Below are 20,628 nucleotides of genomic sequence, written 5' to 3'. Positions count from 1 at the left end.
ATTATAGATAGGTGTGAACATCATAGATGTTTAGGTTGGTCACTTGAGTGCGACTCTGGGGCAAACTAGGTGCGACGAGATGTATACCCGCAAGTGAACTAAGATTCTCATGTGTAAATCTGACAGAAATCCTAGTATTTTGAGCTATCTACACCATGACGTGTTAGTCATTCCCCACATGCATAGTGAGACTATTATTACTCTATATAGAGAGGTGTATAGGATGATCCTTGTTCCTTATTAGACCATGTGAAAATAGCCGGTCAACATGTGACCTTGGATGTCCTCAGAGACCCGGAGACTATATTAGGAAGTGGAGGCTTGATGTTGCTACTTTAGCGTTTCTCCCGATGGTCATATATGCTGGATGTGAGCACCACTAAGAAAGCGGTTAAGTCAAAACAGAATAATAGTAGGACCAGTGGAAGACTTTTTGCATTACACCACAGTTCGTACCAAAAGAATTAGTGCATAACATGATGCTCATTAGCTTATCAATGATATCGAACTTTTTTTATCCAGAATTTTCTTTTGCAAAATATTTTGGAAAAGTATAATATGACATACAATATTTTGCGAATGAATTCTTGGTGTGCACGAGAACCATATTTCTTAGATCTGTGTGCGAGCGAAGGGGTTTGAGTAGTCACTTCAGCATTAAATAGCTTACGAAGAATTAATTGATCATTGTTAGAAAAACCGGCCGGTTAGCTCGGAACCACTAGTGTTCCGAGTCCAGTTAGGGGAGGTTTTGGGGATCTCCTAGCCTAGGGTACAACCCAATAAAATTTCAGGCCCAAAACCGGTCGGTTAGGGGTTGAACTGGCCGGTTTTGCTGCTAAGTGGACTGGTTAGTGGATATAATGGGTTTTATAGATAAATAGCGGTATAGTTAAAATAACGCTCGTTATTTTCAATTAAAGCCATTATTGATGCAGGAATTCACATATTGATTTTTTCTAGCTTTGTTTATTCTTTTTCCTACCATTTTGCGGTGTTTTTCATGCTTTATGGCTGTAAAACACTATTTATTGTCTTTAGAACAAGCAAATATGAATCAAAGATTTTGAGGATTGAAATGGCGGAATTTCATGCCTTTTAAAGTTTCTGCCATTTCATCAATACCATCTTCAATAGCCAATGGTTTTTGCTGAAATTTGAGGGTTTTTAATCCTAATAGAATCGTCTACCATATACCTCTTTCAATTTGTTCAAAAACAAAATATTGGGGGTTGATTTTGGCTCGAAAGCTGTTGCACGAAGAACCTATGTTCGATCCAAAAAAAAAGATTTTGGATCCATTTTTTGGTCTTTTTTAACAAATTGATTTGTGTATTTTGATTATCAAGGCTTCATCTATCACATAAAATAGGTATGATTATTTATTATAGAGTAAATATTTTTATATGAATTTTTTTCTTGCTCGATTTCACATATCTGAATTTTCCATGATTTTTTCAATTAAATAAAACATACCAAATATTTTTTTATGACTTTTGGTGCATTTGAAAGGGTTATCGAAGCTTTTACAGTGCTTGTGTGTTGATTTGTTCGATTATTCGAACATTGAGAGTTGTTTCTTGCTTGAAGTGTTGCTCGATTTTAGGAGTTTTTGAGAAATCGATTTTTCAAAAAAAAAAAAAGAAAATGCTTAATAAAATGATTATTTTTGATGAGTATGGGAAGTGTTTTTCTATTTTTCTTAATAAAATACTGTCTTTTGATAAAATTATTTATTTTGATAAAAATATGTTGTTTTGAGTAATATGACAAAACCTATATGTATCGACGTCTCTACCTTGTGACATCTTGTCTTTTATAGATGAAATTCTAAATGGACATGTAAAAGTTGGTGGATCAATTTCTTTTCCATTGTTTCTAATTATGATTAGCAGTATTTTGAAGTGTTGTAAAACTTGAAACTGGAGTGTCAACATATATGTGTGCTTATATTTTTTAGTAATAAGCATAGACTAATGTAATGTTTCTGCCTACATTTGTGGTAAGGTGTTGTAAAGTTATTATCAGACTTCATTCTAGGAAACAAAAAGATTTATGTGACCTGCTTGGGATCATGTAGAGGACCATAGTATTCAAATATGAATATATATAGAAAGTTGTTTCAATTATATTTTTTTTAAGACAAATGTACGTAATAAGATGTTATACTCTTAATCTAAGTTTTCTATTTTTATTACTTTTTTATTTTTGTTTGGGGTTTTTGATCCATTTTAAAAAAAATCTACTTGACCGGTTAGTTTGAATAACCGCCCCGGTTAGTCTGGTTTCTGTTCTAACCGCTCCCAGCTGCATGTCCTGTTAACTATTCCGGTTCGATTTTGCGAACACTGGTTGAGATGCTCAATCCGGTGTGGCCAAGTGTGTTTAGGGCATGCTAGAGCTGTTTTGGATATGAGAAGAGATGTTCCATGTTAGTTTGATGGAAACTTAATGTGGTTCTCTTTGGAGGGATGCATTGCTTTTTAAGGTCTCACAACACATTCTGATAGCGTATGGGAGAGTTCTTGTATTTTGATGTTTCGCCAGTTGAGGCAGGGAGGCCGACATCTTTATATGCATCCACTATAGGGTGAGTAAGAGGTGGTGGACTTGGATGGTCTGCCCCTTGTGGTTGGTGGACCTCCATGGAATTAGATTAGTTGCTATGGGTTGAGGAATGAGATAATCTTTTTCCATGGATTTAGTTGAAATGTTATCGAAAAAGGAATGAATAGCTCCATGTGGTTAACTAGAAAGACTTGAATAACAACATATGGAGAGAATCATGGGAATGGGAATTCCCTTTTAAAAGTAAGGGGAGTTGGTTGTACGTAACTCATCCCAAGCCTTCCCACCTCTCTTTGAAAAGTGTTAGAGTCCCTCTCTCTTCTATTTCCAAGAAATTCTAGCAACAAATCCCCTCCTGCCAAAAGTAAGAACTCTCTGGCCACCCATCAAGGCTCCGGATTTGCGTTGTGAATTATCCATGTGGTTCCAATAATCAAGAGGGGAGACTTAAGGAGGCGGCATTCAACTCTCGATACATCAAAGGGAGCAATTGACTTTAAAAAAGGATGTCATATCTGTAAAAGTTATGTAATCTCCATCCGATCCAAGTATATATTGCGTTTTTATTGTCATTTTTGATACATTGGCTATGATGTCTTAACATTAATATATAATGATGAGGAAATCATGATATTAAGGTTTTAATTCTTTTTATTTTTGGTGAGTGATAACTATGGTTATTGTTGACTTTTTAATTTATTTAGTTACCCAAGGGTATTTATGTCTTTTAGAGTTGCACAGAATTCAAGGGGTGTTTAGTTCTTTTTTATTTTATTTGAAGTAGGGGTAATTAACTTATTTTGTTTAAAATTAAGTTGTATGAAAAGGGGGAGAGGGATGTCTAGCTCCTTAATGATATTTTATTTTGAGATATTTAAAATAAAATAAAAAACAAGAAAAGAATTACTGAATTCTTTGATCGAAGGCCATAGAGAAGGATTGGTAGCACCTCCCAAGGTCCCTTCCTTCTAAGGTACTATTCAAGTTTGTCTTTCATACTTTCCCTCTACTATCTCTCTTGTTCTACTTTACCTATATCCTTTTATCCTCTTCTTTCTCTCTTCTTTTTTTCTTTCTTTGTGTTCTTTAGTATTCTTCTTTCTTAAATTTTCTTTTTCTCCTTAGTTTTTGTAGGGAAAATATGAATTAAGGGTTGAAACCCCTGACAAAATGATTTGAGGGGTCAAATGATCCTTAATTAACAATTGAGGGGTTGCTTTTTAATTTTCATTTCATTCAGATCCATCCTTAAAAAAGAAAATAAATAAATAAATTCTCAAATGCCCTTGTTTTGGGTTGGAAAGCATGAATAATCAAAGGGCATTTCAGTTAATTGACCCACAAAATCCCCCAACCAAATGATGAAAATACCCCTGCTTGTTCAGGGTTGCAAATAAGAATCACACTTGTCACGGTCCCTAATGAGGAAAAATTTGGGTATTTGTCATTCGACATATGCAAGGCATTTGGGTCCCAAATGACAAAAATACCCCAAGCCATTTTTCATTAATAACCATGAATAATCTATTCCTTATTTGTAACCCTGAACAATTAGGGATATTTTTGTCATTGTATTGGAGCTTCACGGGTTCAAATTAATGAAATGTCCTAAATTGTTTGCGCTTTCCAATCTTGAATAAAAGCAATTTGGGAATGTTTTTAAATTTTTTTTGAGGAGGTACCCAAGTAAAATGAAAATAAAAAGCAACCACAGAAATGGTAATTTGGGATCATTTGAGCCTTTTAATGATTTTGTAAAGGGTTTTAACCCCTTACCCTTTTTCCTATTTTCTTCTTTCCTTAAGTTTGTGTTCTATTATAACCCTCCAAACAGCAAACACCCAATTCAAAGATCCAACAAACTAAGAAGGGCACCTATAGGTTTGTGGAACTAACCCAAAATAGCTATCCTTACATCTAAAGTCACAACCCTAATTTTTTTTTGCACTCATTAACTTCAAAAACCCTATCTGGAATTAATTTAGTGTTATTCTACACCTTCTTCTATCTTGGTTGTAATCTAGCTTTAGCTTTGATCTGGATCAGTTTTTATTTAGCGGATTTTGTTTTAGGATAGATTTCAAACCATTACAGATTTGAAATCTCATCTCTTGGATATTAAAACAAATTCCAAAGATTGTTATTTGATTTAGACAAGTTTATTTTTTCAGTCTTGTGGATGAATACCTGTGAAATTGTAGATAACCTTATTTGAATTTAAAGTGTTATTCAAACTTTCTTCAGACGTGTTTTAAGGTTTTGTATTTGAGATTATTAAGTGGCTAATATTAGGTTAGATTACATCAATTTGGTATAAGAATAAGTTCTGTCCTAGGGGTAGAGGTCAATTTTTAAGTTCTTTAGGGTATATCGTAGAGTATAAAGTGGTTGTATGGTCTTTAAGTTTTCGTCCGTTTGATGTTATGTCCCTTAGGTGTTGTACTACTTTGTGAGATAGTATTCTTTAGTGTTTTCAGTGTTGTCCTAGAGTTAATAGTGAGTTCTTGAGGTCTTTGGTTTGATGCCATAGAGTTCTGATGTTAGAAATGTTGTTCGAGTTGCCATCTAGAGGGAAGGAAGTGCACTTCCTTAGGTCTAGGAAAGTTTTATGTTAAGGTTAAATGAGTTCATATTCCATGGCAGACCAAGGGAATGTGAACTAGGTTTGCTCTCAAGGCCATGGTATTGGCCAAGGCATTCGTTGTTGGGATCGGGAGCAGGATCATGATCAGAATCAAGAGCGGGGGATCGTAAAATGGTGGAAGATACCTATGGCTAGGAGCGCCGTCAATACAATACATATGTTAGGGATCTATATCACCAAATATTAAGGATTGAGATCCCAGCCTTAGGATGTTGAAACTATGAGAATCGGAACTCTCATTACTATTAAGACTTATATTCTCATCCATGCCTTAACCAAACAAACCAGCTCTTCTCTCTTTAGTTAGTATGTGAGTTACCTATCCCTTTCCCACACACAGTCCTACGTGAAAGAAAGTACACTAATCTATTTATTCCATACTATCCCTCCCTAGCTGTAATCTGACTAGCAACTGATGTGTTACTTCCTATAAATGGCTCGGTACCCCCTCAGGGAGTGCTTTATATCTTACCTTTCTGTCTCGCTAGGGTAACAAGTCCCTTGAAAGTGCCAACAGGAACTCACAAGCACCGGGCCCATCTTTTCCATTGCTTTGACTATTCTATATATTCCAGTGAACGGGATCACTTTTGGGGATCGTGATCCCGACCTTTTGAGGTCTTGCTCCCAATGTTAAAAGCATATGTATAGTCTAGGACCATATAAACTCTTTGAAGTAGGGATCTCTTTGTTTATAACCAACAAGTAATGCAGCAATATTGAAAATATAGTTGTGTTTCTAGCTTGGTATAAGTTAAGAAAATCATCAATTTGGTTGTTATCTTGGTCTTTAAGGTTGGGTTGAGTTCCCTAACAGTAGGAATCGGGAACCCTAGTAGTGGAGATAAAGATCTCAAAATCTAAAAATAGAGATTCCTCAAAGATGATTTTCTTGGAGCACCGAAACAAGATTCCAGAGCGGAATCGTCACCTATGTTGGGAGATCCTGGCAACTATGGCCAAGGCTATAGGTTTGGTCAATGGTGGTTGGCAACAATCCATCCTACAAGGACTTTATTAACGTCATGATTCCCCTCAGCAGATTTAGGGAGCAGTTGGAGCAGATTATGCACCATTCATTGGGAAATTTGTGGTCATGCAGTTTGATGATGTTCTGATACATGGTATTAGATGAGATATTCTGTGGAAAAAGAAGCTTTATGTCTTTTTTTTGGATAAGTCAGTGGGGAGAAGGCCCTTACCCTTGGTAGGAATTGAGCCTAGGACATAGCGTTGCAAATCGTCAAACACTAACCAATCAAACTCAGGCTCTTTTCTAAAAAGAAGCTTTATGTCAAACTTAGGAAGTTTACCACCTTGATCAAAAATTTGAGGCTTATATTGTTTTGGTACAAGGGATTAAGGTTGATCCAACAAAGGTGGAACCCATACAGAGCTGACTGACCGTGAGTTCTGTTGGTGATGTGTTCAGCTATATTGTTTCGGTAGAAGGCCTTGCTTCATTTTATAGGAGATTTTAATTTCAGGATCATGATTGCCCCAAGCACTAACTGCATGAAGAAATAGGTGTTTAAAAGGATTCTAGAGTTAGAAGAGAGTTTTCAACTCATAAAGGCCAAAAATGCATAAAGGCCAAAAATGCTCTACTGTTGCCACTTTCGATTTTGAGAAGGTCTTTCAGCTGATTTGTGATGCCTCCCATGTTAGTGTAGGAGTTGTGTTGACCTAGACGGGGTGTTTTGTGGCGTTCTTTGGTGAAAGTTGATTTCCCGTTACTCGACATCCGATGTCAAATTTTGTGCAATCATTCAAGCTCTTCAACACTGGAGCATTATTTGATTTAGACGAAGTTCTTGTTGTATCGAGACCATGAGGCACTGATATATCTCAACTCTCGGTGTGAACTAGGTAGCCAACATGCCAAATGGGTCACATCCTTACAAGACTACACCTCTACCTTAAGCACAAATCTGGAGTGCATATTAAAATGGCGGATTCCTTGAGTCATCAGTCGTTCCTCCCTGGAAATTTGTCTCATGCAATTGTGAGTTTTGAGTCCCTTAAGGACCAATATGCTGATTATTCATCCTTTGGTCCTATATGGGAGTCTTGTATGTCTAATTGTATATGTCCAACTTCTAGGTTTGTTTTTAGGATAATTTTTGTTCTATGGGACTCAATTTTGCATAATAGAGAGCTCTCTTTGCGAGAACATCATTCTTGACTTGCATGGTGCGGGTCTTGCTGGACATTTTGGTCAAGCTAAGGCAGAGGAAAGGTATTTTGGCCTAGGATGAGGTGCAATGTGAAGCGATACATAATATGTTGTCGTGTTTGTCCGGTTATAAAAGGTGAGTATCAGAATTCCAGCGTCTGGCCTCCGCCTCACATCCCAAATCCTCCTTGGGAAGATGTGAGCAATTGACTTTGTGTTAGGCATGCCTAGACTGCTAGGAGGTATAGTTACATGTTTGTGGTAGTGGACCATTTTTTGAAAATGGGCCAAAAGACTTCTGACGCATCTCATGTCACAAATTTGTTCTTTAGAGTAGTTCTTCGTCGTCATGGTCTGCTTAAGTCAATCATCTCTGATCGAGATACTAGCTTCTTGAATAATTTTGGAGAACAATGTGTGAAGACTGTACAATTTTACAATTCACCAATGCATATCATCCTTAGCCAATAGGCAGACTGAGGTAGTCAACTGTAGTTTGGGAAATTCGTTGAGGTGTGTTTTATATTGTTTAGAGAGAGAGAGAGATCAAATTCTTCCACTAAGAAAGGAGATGCCTTTGTAGAGGGAGAGGGGTTTTCTTTTCAAGAATGAAACAGAGAAGTTTCTTTTCACTTCACGGGATTCAAAGAGAGAAAGAATGCAAAGGTCTACAAAAGATGGACTATGGAAAGAGACATACATAAATTATTAGGAGATGCAAACAGCCTACAGATGCAATAAAATAAAATGGGGCATTATTTTTCAATTCAGGGTGAATTCACTTGTAAATCTTTTTTATGGAAAGAATTTTAAATGATTCATCTAGATTGGCCCTTAGCATTTGTTGTCATCATAATCATTATCATCATAACCTTTTCCCAACTATTTGGGGGTCGGCTAATGGAAAGTTTTGGCAAAGTTTATGTTGGCTGCCTACCTAACACGACCCACCTCATTTACCTGGGCTTGGGGCAAGTTACAGGAAAGTTAAAAAAAATTTTCTCCCTTATTTTTCCTATTTTCTTCTTTCTTTTATTGTGTTTTCTTTTATTACTCCTCCAAACAAAAAATACACCCCATTCAAAGAATCCATCAAAACCCTAAAATAATAATTCATGTGTTCCTAGAATTAACCCAAAATGAAATTCCTTGAAATCTTAAGTCGAATGTCTCATGTAAAGTCAAAACTTTTGTACCCCATTAACTTCAAAACTCTAGAACTAGTTTTAGAGGCCATCCGGGATTAATTTAAAAGTTATTCTACACCCTCTTCTTCTATCTGGGTTATAAGCTAGCTTTAAATTTAATCTGGATTCAATTTTTATTTGGCTGCTTTTGTTCAAGGACAGATTTCAACAAATTACGGATTTCAAATCTCATTTTCCGGGCACTGAAACAAATTCTCAAAAAATGCATGTTGATTGACAGTAGTTTGTTTATTACTTTTGTGGATGATTACCTACTGAAACTCATGATATTTAGCCTTGTTTGAATTTAAAGTGTTTTCCAAATGTGTTTTAGGTTCTTCTAATTGAAGATTAGTGAATGGATGATCTTAGGTTACATCATATAATTATGTAATAATACTTATGTAACATATCCATAATATTTAATTAGAGTTAATAATTACTATAATATTCAGAACAACATTGCAAGTATATTATCAGTGTTGTTAAATAATATTTACACGCTATCATTTTAAGTATTATAATAATTATGAAAATAAATTTTTTTATTGGTGAAAATAGTAATATTCAGTCAGAACAAATTTATTGATTATATACATATCTTCATAATTGTCATTATATAATTAGCTTAGGTTTATATATTTAATGAGAATTAATACTCAAATAATAACAATACTATAAATTAATAATAATACCATATATTTATCGTAATTATAATTATTGAGACTAATAATATTTTTATAATAAATGAATTATTATATTCTTTTTAATTTTGAAATATTATGATACAAATATTTTTCAAAATTTTGATACAAATATTTTTCAAAATTTTAATATTGATAATTAAAAGTCTAGTTAAATATTATCTAATGTTATCAAATGCAATCACATAACGCATTATGTGGCTGCATATTGTCTTATGCAGCCTTGGGTGCCACACCTTCATCTGCATATGCGAGAATTTGTGATGCGCCCATATATGTGGCGCATTGAAATCACATCAGGGGCAATGTGCCAACATATGCACCCCAGCTTGCGGGTGGAAATTTAGCCAGAAGGAGGGGCAAAATTGTAAGTCCCCTTTTGTAGGGGTGAAAGAAAGAAGGGGGTTTTGTGTTGTGGGGGGGGGGGCAGGTGGGGGCTGGGTTGTATAATCCCCACCTCCCCTCTTCCCTCCCCCGGCGTCCCCATCAAAAACAAAAAAACCTTGTACCATTCTTCCGTGTTTCTAAGTGAGAGGTTCTTCAAGCACATGAATGTGGAACCAATTGTATTGGATGACCCTGAGAGCACAAGTAAGTGGACAATAGATCTACAACCAGAGTGCGAGGCTGAGGAGCTTACTTGGTCGGATGTTGGGCATGATGCAAGGGCTGGAGAAGTAGCAAGACCTAGCGCTAGATCGCAAAGGAAGAGAGTTGGGTCCACATCGACATCGGTTCTAGAGACTAAGGGGAAGGCTGACCAGGAGGAGACGGAGGACGAAGAAGTGTATGTGGAGGAGGGTAATGATATTGATTATTACGACTCTTCAACCTCGAATTTGGATGGGGGTGATGCACATGATGGATCATTGCATGACTTATCTGATTAAGACTTGAAAGTCCAGAGTTGACTTATTTACTCATTGAGCTTGATTATATTTATTATCTTTCATACTTTTATGTTATGAGCTTTTGGTCTTAGGAGTTTCAAAGTTGTGTTGAGGTTGTGGTCATGAACTTCTGATTGTGCAGTACTTTGGGTCTTTGGATGTTATGTTCACTGTGATTGTGAACTTGTAATTACCATATATTCCATATAAAAAGACAAACTGTGTTACTCTTTATCAGACTATCAAGCTGTCAAGCAACTCAGTCATCTAATTTATTTATCACACATTCGTGTTTTTCTATGCATTCTTATATTTTTCTAATTTTTTTAAATTTATTGGCCACATCGCATGTGATGCACGCACCTTTGGACCGCACCCCGCATTGATAGCATTGAAAAATATGTTATATTTGTATATTTATATGGTATACTTATATTATTCATGTAGGTTATAGAATTTCTGCTGAGTTTACATAATATAGAATTCTACACATGATATATCTTAATAGTTATCTCAACTTCATCTGGACTGTCCATTTCATTGGATGCACAATTAAATCAGCTTCCCACAATTTTAAAAGCTCCATATCGAGTTTCTGGTGACTAAAATGGATATGCAAATGTTTAAGATAGATTTGGGTTCTCAATTCATCAATCGATCTTTGAGGTGAGGTTGTAGTAGTAGCCAGGACTACCCAAATATAAAATTACATACTAAACAATTTTAGATATCAAACGACCACAATATAAATTGTTTTATAGGGGAAACAACCACAATATGAACTCTTTGTAAAATAAGATGTGGAAATAAGAGAATCTTAAAAATAAGATTTAGAATCCGTGTGCATAACGGAAAAATAGAAGAATGCATAATACATATAAATTAGTAGTCACTCTTCTTTCTACTTGTCAAAAAAAGAAAAAGAAAGAGCTAAATTACAGTGAAATAATAGCTTAACTTAGATACCTATTATCTAACGTGAAAAATATTAGTGATAATCATTTGTATTAATCGCATTGCAGAAACTAAAAAATTATACAACTAATAGAAAAATAAGCTTTTTTTTTTTTGAAGGAAAGGTTAACTTCATTAAAATAGGAAAATTACAATATTTCTAATCCTAAAGAAGGCAATCCCGCAGATTGGGTGCTCAGATAACAAGAGATAGAAGTAGAGAAGGGAAGAAAAGAAGAAGAGAGAAACTAAAGAAGAAAAAAAGAAAAAAGAAAAGCCTAAAGCGAAAAAGAAATATGGCAGAGCCCAACAAGAAAATTATTGATGCAACGTCGATTCTGGGATCAAAGTGGCTTAAGGTGAAAACTAGAGCCTCCAATAGTGGTTGCTGATGACAATGAAAGGAAGGCTTCAACGAGCTGACCGAAGTAAGATTTGGACCTCAGCAATCAAATAGAAGAACAGGTGGAAGCTTCAGGACGATGAAAGACAAGCCTCTTCAAGCTAACTGAAGTAAGATTTGGGCCTCAGCAACTGAGTAAAAGAACAGGTGGGAGCTTCAGGCCTCTGCAAAGTGGTGTGAAAGATGTAATCTCTGATTTCTGATGATCGAGGAGCCGGTCCGGAATGAAATAGATATTGGGCATCAGCAAGAGAAGAACGGAAGAGAGCATTCGAGTCACTGTGCTGTGATGATGAGCCTGTTGTCTCAGTATTGTAGTAAGATAAGAATGCCATTGAAGATGGTGGCTGAATCCAAGGGCCACCATTCAAGCTAAGCTGAAAGCCCCTCCCAAGCAAGGCAATACCCATTTCTTCGAGATGAGAATAGATGAATAGAGAATAAAGAAGAGAAGAATGAGAAAGATAGAATGTGATCCTTCCAAAATTTTCAATATCCACTGTAATACGAAAAGATTGGGGCAGAAAGCGTGAGGGTGAGAGATAGAAAGAGGACGGGTTTAATGGAGATTAAATGAAGAGCAGGTGGAGTGAAGAATTGGGGCAAACACGGAAATTGTAGTGGGGAACAATGGGTATTGAAAGAGGCAAGAAGGAGTTAGAGAAAAGGAGAGAGATATAAGATGGAAGAGGAACTGAAGTGGAATACAGTAAGTCTATAACTGAAGTGGAATACTGATTGGGGCCTAATGGAATAAGGTAGGGATGGAGAAGATGGGGTCTAAGGGGAGAATAAGGAGTTGAAGAATAAGGGGTGAGGGGATAAGGATTAGAGAGATACATACCTGAGATAAAAATTTTAACCGACTGCGGAGTCTACTGCTATTGGGGCAAAAAATGATGAAGTGATGACCTTGTTCCCATTACTAGGAACGTAGAAAGTCTAGCAATTAGGAGAGATAAAATTGATAGTGAGCGATAAGCCCCCTTTTTTTTTTTTTTTCGGTGGGGGGAGTTTCCTTTTATTTTTTTTTGTCCTTTTTTTATTTTATTTTTAAAGACTTGGATGAGGGGAAGGGAAAAAGTTGATAAGATAAGGTAGACTGCTGATTCGATTGACCAAGCGATGCTCCTTCCCTAGCCAGTCAATCAGCCTCAGAATTTGCTTCTCTTAGAATATGAGAAAAGGAGACCGCGGCAAAAGATTGCAAATATGGAATATATTGTCAAATATGGATAAAAGTCTCCATGGAGGCAATTGCTCGTGTAGCCCAAGCAACTAAGTTACTGGAATCTGACTCCACCAAAATCCCAAGAGCTTCAGGAGCTACTTGAAGCACCTTGTTAAGTCCCACCAAAAGGGCCATAGCTTCACATAGGTAGAGTCTTGGTATCCTATAAATTATGAGAATTGCAAGATGTTTGTGGTGGGGCTATTCAGAGTTCCTCCTACTCCCGAACGACCAAGGTTTACCTAGGGAGGAACCATCTATATTAAGTTTGAGTAACCTTGGGGAGGGTGGGTCCACTGGGGTCTAGGTCTGTTTGTATGGACATGAAGGTGTAATAGGCTTTCCCAGTTATTTAGGAAATGGAAAATTTGTATAGTGGCAAAAATAGGAATAGAATTGGCCCAGAAAGATATCAAGGCTGTAATGGAATCAAAAACTGATTGGGAAGTTTTGATAGTACCTCTAAAGGTCCTGGAGTTTCTTTCCAACTAGAGGCTCTAAAATAAAGCTGCAATGGAAATATGCCAAAGCCTTCTTCCTATCTTTGAAAAAGGTGGTGCAAAGTGAATTTGGAACAGTTGGGTTAAACTTTCCGCGATTACCCATTGTAATCCAAAGAGGTTTAGGAGAGAAGACCAAAGATTTTGTGATACCTCACAATGAAGAAAAAGGTGAGAAATGAATTCCTCCTCTTGGAGGCATAAAATACATCTATTTGGGAATGAGAATCCTCTCTTTTTAAGTTGGTCAAGGGTAAGGATTTTACCTTGAAGAAGAACCCAGACAAAAGCCTGGATTTTATTAGGAATGGGTAAAGACCATGATATATTGAGAAGAGGTTTCAAAGTGGGATTGGGAATGTGGGAAGAATAGAAAGATGAAACTGAGAAACACCCCAAGGGGGCAGGGGATCAAATAAGTGAGTTTGGTCGATTGAGGGTGCTAAAAGAGCTTCCTAATGTTTGCATAGGATAGATAAAGGATGAAGATTCATGATCTGTTAGATTCCGTCTGAAAATGGGTGTCCATATTAAGTATGCACCTGAAAATACCACATACTCTGCCACTAGAGCCTCTGAGTTTCTTGCGACCAGAAATAAATAAGGGAAGACTTCCGAAAGAGGAGAGCTTCCAATGCAAATGTCGGTCCAAAAGTGGATTCTAAGGCCATCTCCTAGACGATCAATTCTTAGCCATTGGGATGTGAAATCCTATAGCTTGAAGTGTGTGACAACATTTGAGAAATTTTATTTTGGACTTTGAAACATCCCGAACTACCTTATTTTACATCTAATAGTTACTAATAAGTGTGACCCCCTTATTCAAACAGTCTTATTATTATACATTTCCTTAAAAGTAATATTAAACATAAAACTAAATGAAAATTTTATTTTGGATACACTCACCTCTGCCTTTACGAGCCTCATTAGAGTGGATTTGTTAAAGGCAATAGAGTTAAAAAAGTACCTTGTTCTCACTGTGCCATGAGAGAGAGAGAGGATCCAGCTATACCCTTAAATTGAAACATGAAATCCTATGGAAAAAAAAAAACTCATAAAAACACCGGTTTGCAAACTCATACCAATTGGGCTGGCTTCCTAGGTCATGAATGATTTCATTACTCTTGGTGTGCCAACAAAAACTCCTTATTCTCCAAATCGACTCCATGAAAATAAAAAATCAACATTATCCTCAAAAGCTATGAGATCGTTATTTTGATCATCAACCACCTCCTTTTCTTTAGCTAAGCCCTAACTTGAGTGATTCCTTAATGACTATCCAACAGATTTCAGCAAAAATCTATGGCATATCAAATAAGCAATGTTCAAAAAAACGGATTCAAGCGCTTGGGCAGTTTGGGTGCTTAGGCGGGTGCCCATAGACAGGGTGGCCTTACCAAAATCAAACCCACCCCCCCCCCCCCCCCCCCCCCCCCCCCCCAACAACCCCAAACATCATCCAAGTGAGAAAAATTCAATTAATCACCAAAAAAATCAATCTTTTAATTATAAACATGTAAATATATTGTAAAAGAAAAAAAAAAAAAAAAGTAAAAAGAAAAACACATGATTCATAGCATAATATGTTGTAGCAAAATAAAATCAAAACCTTCTTTCAAATATGATAATATTTTAAAAATATTAAAATCAAATCGATGTCGGTGTAATCCTCGTCTATTGGGTCACCAAAAGTTATCTATCAACTACTAGAAGGTTCAAATCCACCCAAGAAGTAGTGCCTTCTTTTTGGGAAGAAATCGAAAAAATAAAAAAGATCTTTCGATAAATCACAAAATAGTAGTTTTTGAGGGGTTTTTCTCACCCTAAAGGGCATGGATTTTCAATTGGGGGTTTAGAATACTACCTAAACCCTCACAGGGTTTTTACCCTCACCCGAGGGTTTTTTCCGCCGGCCGCAAGTTGTCACAGGGCGCCGCCTAGGTGAGAACCTAGACAATAGCTCCTAGGTGCCGCCCAGATTGCCTAGGCGAGCGCCTAAAAGCAAAAACGCCAAATGCACCCACCCAAACTGCATCTAGGCGTTTTGAATTTTTTTTCGCCTAGGCAGTCAAGCGGCCGAATTTTCGAACAATGCACATAAGTGATCCATTTCTCAAAATCTCTAAAGAGAGAGATTCAAAGATTTTCTAAACCATACATGACGGACGAAAAGTGGAAAATTTTGAAATTTATTCTTTTTGGATGCTTCTAAAGGAGACAAGCTTGAGCTTTGGCCATGAAAGAGAGGCTAAATAAAGATAAGTGATGCCGAGAGAGTGAGAAAGCATCAAGATTGAAAAGAACTGTAGGAAGGGATAGATGGCATCTTCCCCTTTAAACCATGCAAGAGCGGCATTTTTTTATTTACTAAATATAAAAGTGCGATTCATGGAAAAAGCGACGTGTTTTTCCAGGCATATGAAACAATAAGAAAGGTAGAGATAAAATAGGGAAGAGGTACGCATGCCATTAATGAAAAGAGAGAGGGAGAGGGAAATTGGAAACAAAAATGATCTTGTTCCTCACCTTCCTGTTAAACTAGAATCCCCATTTAGTGGAAGAGAAGGATAGAGGAGGTGTGCATGTTATCAATGGAGAGAGGGGAAGGGAAATCAGCAGCTGAAGAGAATTGTGAGTGAGATTTATTAAACCATGAGGACAGAGACATGTTACCGAGGATACAAAAAGATGAGAGAGAGGATAGAGGATGGAGAGAGGTATGCATGCCATTAATGTTGAGAGGGGGGGAAGAAATTGGAAATAGATTAGAATTATTTCCCAATCTATTGGAAGTTTCTATGTGGGACAGATTGCATGAAACTAGAGTCTATATCAGAGAGAGTACATTTAAGGTAAACATAGGCATAGTGTAGGAACTTTATATTGAATGTAGTAAATATTTGCATGCAATAGTATGCATAGAAAAGATAGTATGCATAGAAAAGATAGTGTGCATTCAGAAAAAACAGTAGAAATTATTTCAAAGTAAAAAATGACCGAAATGCCCTTGAATGTTTCAGGGGTATTTTGGTCACTTTTTTATCTTAGTTATTTTCTTCTATTTTTGTTAACTGTGCCCTATAAATATGCCTGTATCCCCCAATTTTCATTGGAATTGAATTTACAAGTAAAAAATAAAAAAAATAAAAAACCAAATTAATTTGTCGCCCTCATATCAGCCCATATTGGGCCGTTGAAACAGTGCCTATGTACCTCTCGAGCATCCACTTGATGTGGATACTATACTTTTCCTTTTCAATAATGATACTACAAGGGGATGGTGTCAAAATATTTCAAATTAAGTATGTAATTGAAGATGAACTCATCCAATAATAAGTGAAAAACATTGCCATCATTTTTCTCATTAAAAGCCGAATTTAGTATTGTCAGACTCTCTCTAGGTTAGAATAGAAATATCAAAATAGGAAGATTAAAAATGGAAATTACATTATGTTGTACTAAAATAAGACTATGGAAGTAATATAAATATAAATAAAATAAAATAGAAGACACTTGTGAAAAGAATAACCACGGAACCGTCTCGCCTATTCTTGTTGTTGTTGTTGTTATTATTGTTATTGTTGTTGTTGTTATTATTGTTATTGTTGTTGTTGTTATTATTGTTATTGTTGTTGATTAAATATAATATTTTTAATAATAAATCCTTTTTGATGTGGTTTAACATCTTAAATTCTTTATGTAAAAGAATTCTGGATTATGTAATTTGTGTAACTAGTGTTTGTAAGATGGAGTTTAATAATGTATGTTATTTAGAAATAAAGTTATTTTTAGTTTTCTTTTAACAGGTGAGGGATTTGATGTAAGTTATATTTTGGTAAATAATTTCTTTCCTTTATATATCTCTATCAAAAAAAGATTAGCAATTAACAAAAGGTTAGTAAGTTACGGATTCTGGAGGGATTTGGATGCTCTCAGATATATACCATCTCTAAAATAAAGTAGTAGATTAAAGATGAAGACAGAGAAGAGCGATAGATAGACAAATGGACAAAACTGAATCCTTCAGTCAATAAGGATTTTCTCTCTCCACACAAAAAATGCAAGCAAAGAGGAGTTTCTCTGCATGTATTCTACAGTAACTTGCTAGCATATGCAAATTAATGGGAGAAAGAAGTTCTTTAAAAGAAGGAAAAAGTTTATATATGGTTGCAACCTTAAAATGTAGATTTAAAGATGCACCTCAAAAATCCATTGGAGAAGGTTGTTTTACTGTTGAAAAACCCTCTAATTGATCATCTTGACGTCGAGATGTGTAAATATAAAAAAAGAATATTTTGAGTCCCAAAAATAATGCATCTTGCAACACATTATGTAGACCGCCCACTTTCAAGATTTTCATATGTTCATAGATCTACTTGATTTTAAACATTCTTCAAGTTTAAAATTTTATAATTAGATATAAAAATAGATTTTCAGATAATCCTAAGAATGTTTTACACCAAAATTACATGTTATGCTAAAATTTGGAGGTGTGCCTTAATTCGATTGTTTAAGGTTGCAACCTTATAGAAGCCACACCCTTAAAATAAAACAGCTAAGGATAAAGTAGGGATAACTTAAATTTCAAAAGGATGAAAGAGAAAGAGAAAGAGAAAGAGAAAATGATACTTCTCGCAAGAATAAAGGGGTTACCTTCTCACCAAAATATAGTAGATATTCTCTTAATGGATGTTGTCATGGTTCTTTGTGCAGCTTGTTTAATTAGATTTGTTGATCCACTTCACATAATTTCTCGTCAATTTTCAGGCCTCAAATTTTCACGTGCTTTATCTTTCTCGTGCAGAGGCATATATATGGCTACCATGGAAAGAGTTTTGAAATTTTTGCAGATGATAGTAGTTTAGCCATCAATCCTTTCTATGTTCGTCAGTGGTTGGACCTGATATCTCGAACGCCTCGTGTAGCACCCTTTCTCTCAAAGAATGATCCCCTCATTGCAGCCTTGAAGAAGGTACTATTATTGAGCTTTTATTCATGGCATGTTTTGTCAGAGGGGTAATTCTCTTTTCATACCTACTAATTGTCTGGTTTCGGCTTTTGTTTTAGTTGGAGTACCTTGGGTGTTTGTTGACGTGTTTTCAAGTTATACTTTCATTTGCCTCCTGAACGTTTATGCGGTTACAAGGATAGGACTTTACCAGACTTTACCACTTATTCTGGTCCTGGTTTTTGTACTATGCTTGCTTTGGTTAATTACTTCTTGATTCCTCCTGGATATTTGAAGGCATTATTTTTGTTTGTTTTTTGGATAAATTCTTGATGTAAGCTCCCAAATTATACTTGCTATGTTGAGAATTTTGGACCCTCCATATATACATGCTGAACCAATTTCTCTGCAGGAATTGTCAGACCATACAGTTGATGTTCATGTGCAGCACGAGGTGCTAGATGGCGTCTTTACTTTCTATGACTTGATAACAGCCAAGCTTCACATTTATCAGGTTGGTATTTTCTCTATATCTGGTTTTGTTAGCATTTGTCTTGTCGATTTTATTCTAAATACCCTAATTGGTTGCTAAAGATGGCCTTTATGCCCTTGCCTCGTATCTCATTTGAAGAGGAAAGCTGAGTTAATGTATGCTAGTGTAAAGTTTTGATGCATAACCAGTGATTTAAATGCATTTGCTAGTTGTAAACCCCACAAGTTTACATGTCCCATTTCGTCTTTTTCAAATAGATGAATATGCCATGCTATTGCAAAGTTCAGATACAAATGCAATATATTTAGATACTTGTAATAGCTAGTGTCATGATCATATACTAGTTTCATGATCACATATTCAAGTCGGTTGATTGATGTGGTCCTATGTCATAAACTGACAACGATGCATGAATTATGGATGGATTTCAGTTTATTGATATGTGAGAGAAGGCAAATTGAAGGGATAAGTCGTTACATGTAGGATACAATCATGGAGAGATAAATGGCATACAGGATCAAGAGAAAAAAATATCCCCAGTTAATGGGGACTCTCAAACCTTTCAAAAAAAGAAAATGGGGATCCCCTCTCATCACGCTGCCCATGCAGTAGAGTTCATGTTATTGTTAGCTCTTTGAATAATGTGGAATAAGCAACGAAGATTATTTCCGTAGTAGTAAAGTTCTCAATACTATTTAATCTTCAAGGATACTCAGCCTCTCTCTGGGCCCATTTGATGACTTCAATTGACTTCTCATTTATGGTCAAGGGATCTCACCCCTGCCTCTTGATAGAATATCTTTTGAAGTATCTCTTGTTCTTTAGCTTCATGTTCATTGATTTGAATAAGGGATAATAGATTCTGATATTGCATTACAGAGGTTAGGCTTCCACCCCAGAATTTTGATCATGGTCTTGCTTTTAATCTCGTTCCATAGTCGCTTCCTACGCAAATGATTCTTATACTTTTCTCCTGTTCCACTTACCATTTTCTTTCCTACTCCTTTGTGCACTATTTTGTGCTTATATGAGTCGTCCAATTCTAACATATAGATGTGTACGAGATCATCTACTCCAAGTTTCACATCCAATGCCTTATGGCAACAGAAGTTGATTAATTTTCATCTGAGAAACAAGCCTCATAGCATCATAGGATCCTCAAGGGAGTACACCAAGTTTGGATTAGGTCTTTGTCCCCAAAAATTATTTGGTAATCAAATTTTAGGTAGTTCATGATCTACCCAAATCATTGGATGTTGGTGAACCCATTGTACTATAATGTTGCATAATCCATCGGGTCATAGCACACTTTTCCCTAAAAGCAATCAACAGATGGACACCGAACTTTTCAGATGATTTCTGCAGCAATATTTGCCTAAAATTTCCATGTGAGAAAAATATTGTTTGTTTATCTCTTTTGATTGGCAATGAATCAACGTTAGCAATTAGCTTTTTAGATGTTGGATTGGGGCCTGAATTCGCTAGTAGCAACTGTAAATGGTGGGCCTTTTGTCATTATATTATGATTCATCATGAACTTGATCTTTTGGTTTGAAGACAGATGCTTGGCACCTCCAACCATGCAAAACTTGAAACAAACCATGCCACAAATTATTTGTTTTTGGGATATATTTTCTTTGATTTTTTAAGCGTGTTATTCGATGTTCTAGATGACTTTATGGGATATGTGACAATAACACCATATGGAAATCACAGGTCGCAAGTGTAACATTCGACTTATTCATACTTCTAATGGTGGGGTCGTACCTGATCTTGCTCTTCAGTTTCCTGGTCATCACAACGAGGGTAGGTTCTTAAATTCTTAAAATTGATGCTCAAGACCGCTATATATCACTGTCATTGTTTTTACTGTCGTTTTGAAATAGAAAATCTCTCTTTAGAGTCAAAGTTGTAGAACTACCGAACCATG

General features: G+C 36.0%; 1 protein-coding gene across 1 annotated transcript in view; it reads left to right on the top strand.

Moving 5' to 3' along the window:
- Positions 1-20,628, top strand: part of LOC18426959 (M28 Zn-peptidase nicastrin) — a 43,398-nt gene that overhangs the window by 22,163 nt on the left and 607 nt on the right. The window contains exons 11-13 of the mRNA XM_006836018.4: positions 18,062-18,229; positions 18,618-18,719; positions 20,415-20,504. Of these exons, the coding sequence (XP_006836081.1) occupies positions 18,062-18,229; positions 18,618-18,719; positions 20,415-20,504 (360 nt within the window). The remainder of the gene's footprint in view (positions 1-18,061; positions 18,230-18,617; positions 18,720-20,414; positions 20,505-20,628) is intronic.

This window comes from Amborella trichopoda, chromosome 11 (genome assembly GCF_054954075.1).
Source record: "Amborella trichopoda isolate Santa Cruz 75 chromosome 11, AtrichopodaSantaCruz75HAP2 v2.0, whole genome shotgun sequence".
Lineage (NCBI taxonomy): Eukaryota > Viridiplantae > Streptophyta > Magnoliopsida > Amborellales > Amborellaceae > Amborella > Amborella trichopoda.
The sequence above is the reverse complement of the archived record's forward strand: the minus strand, read 5'-3'. Positions and strand labels throughout refer to the sequence as shown.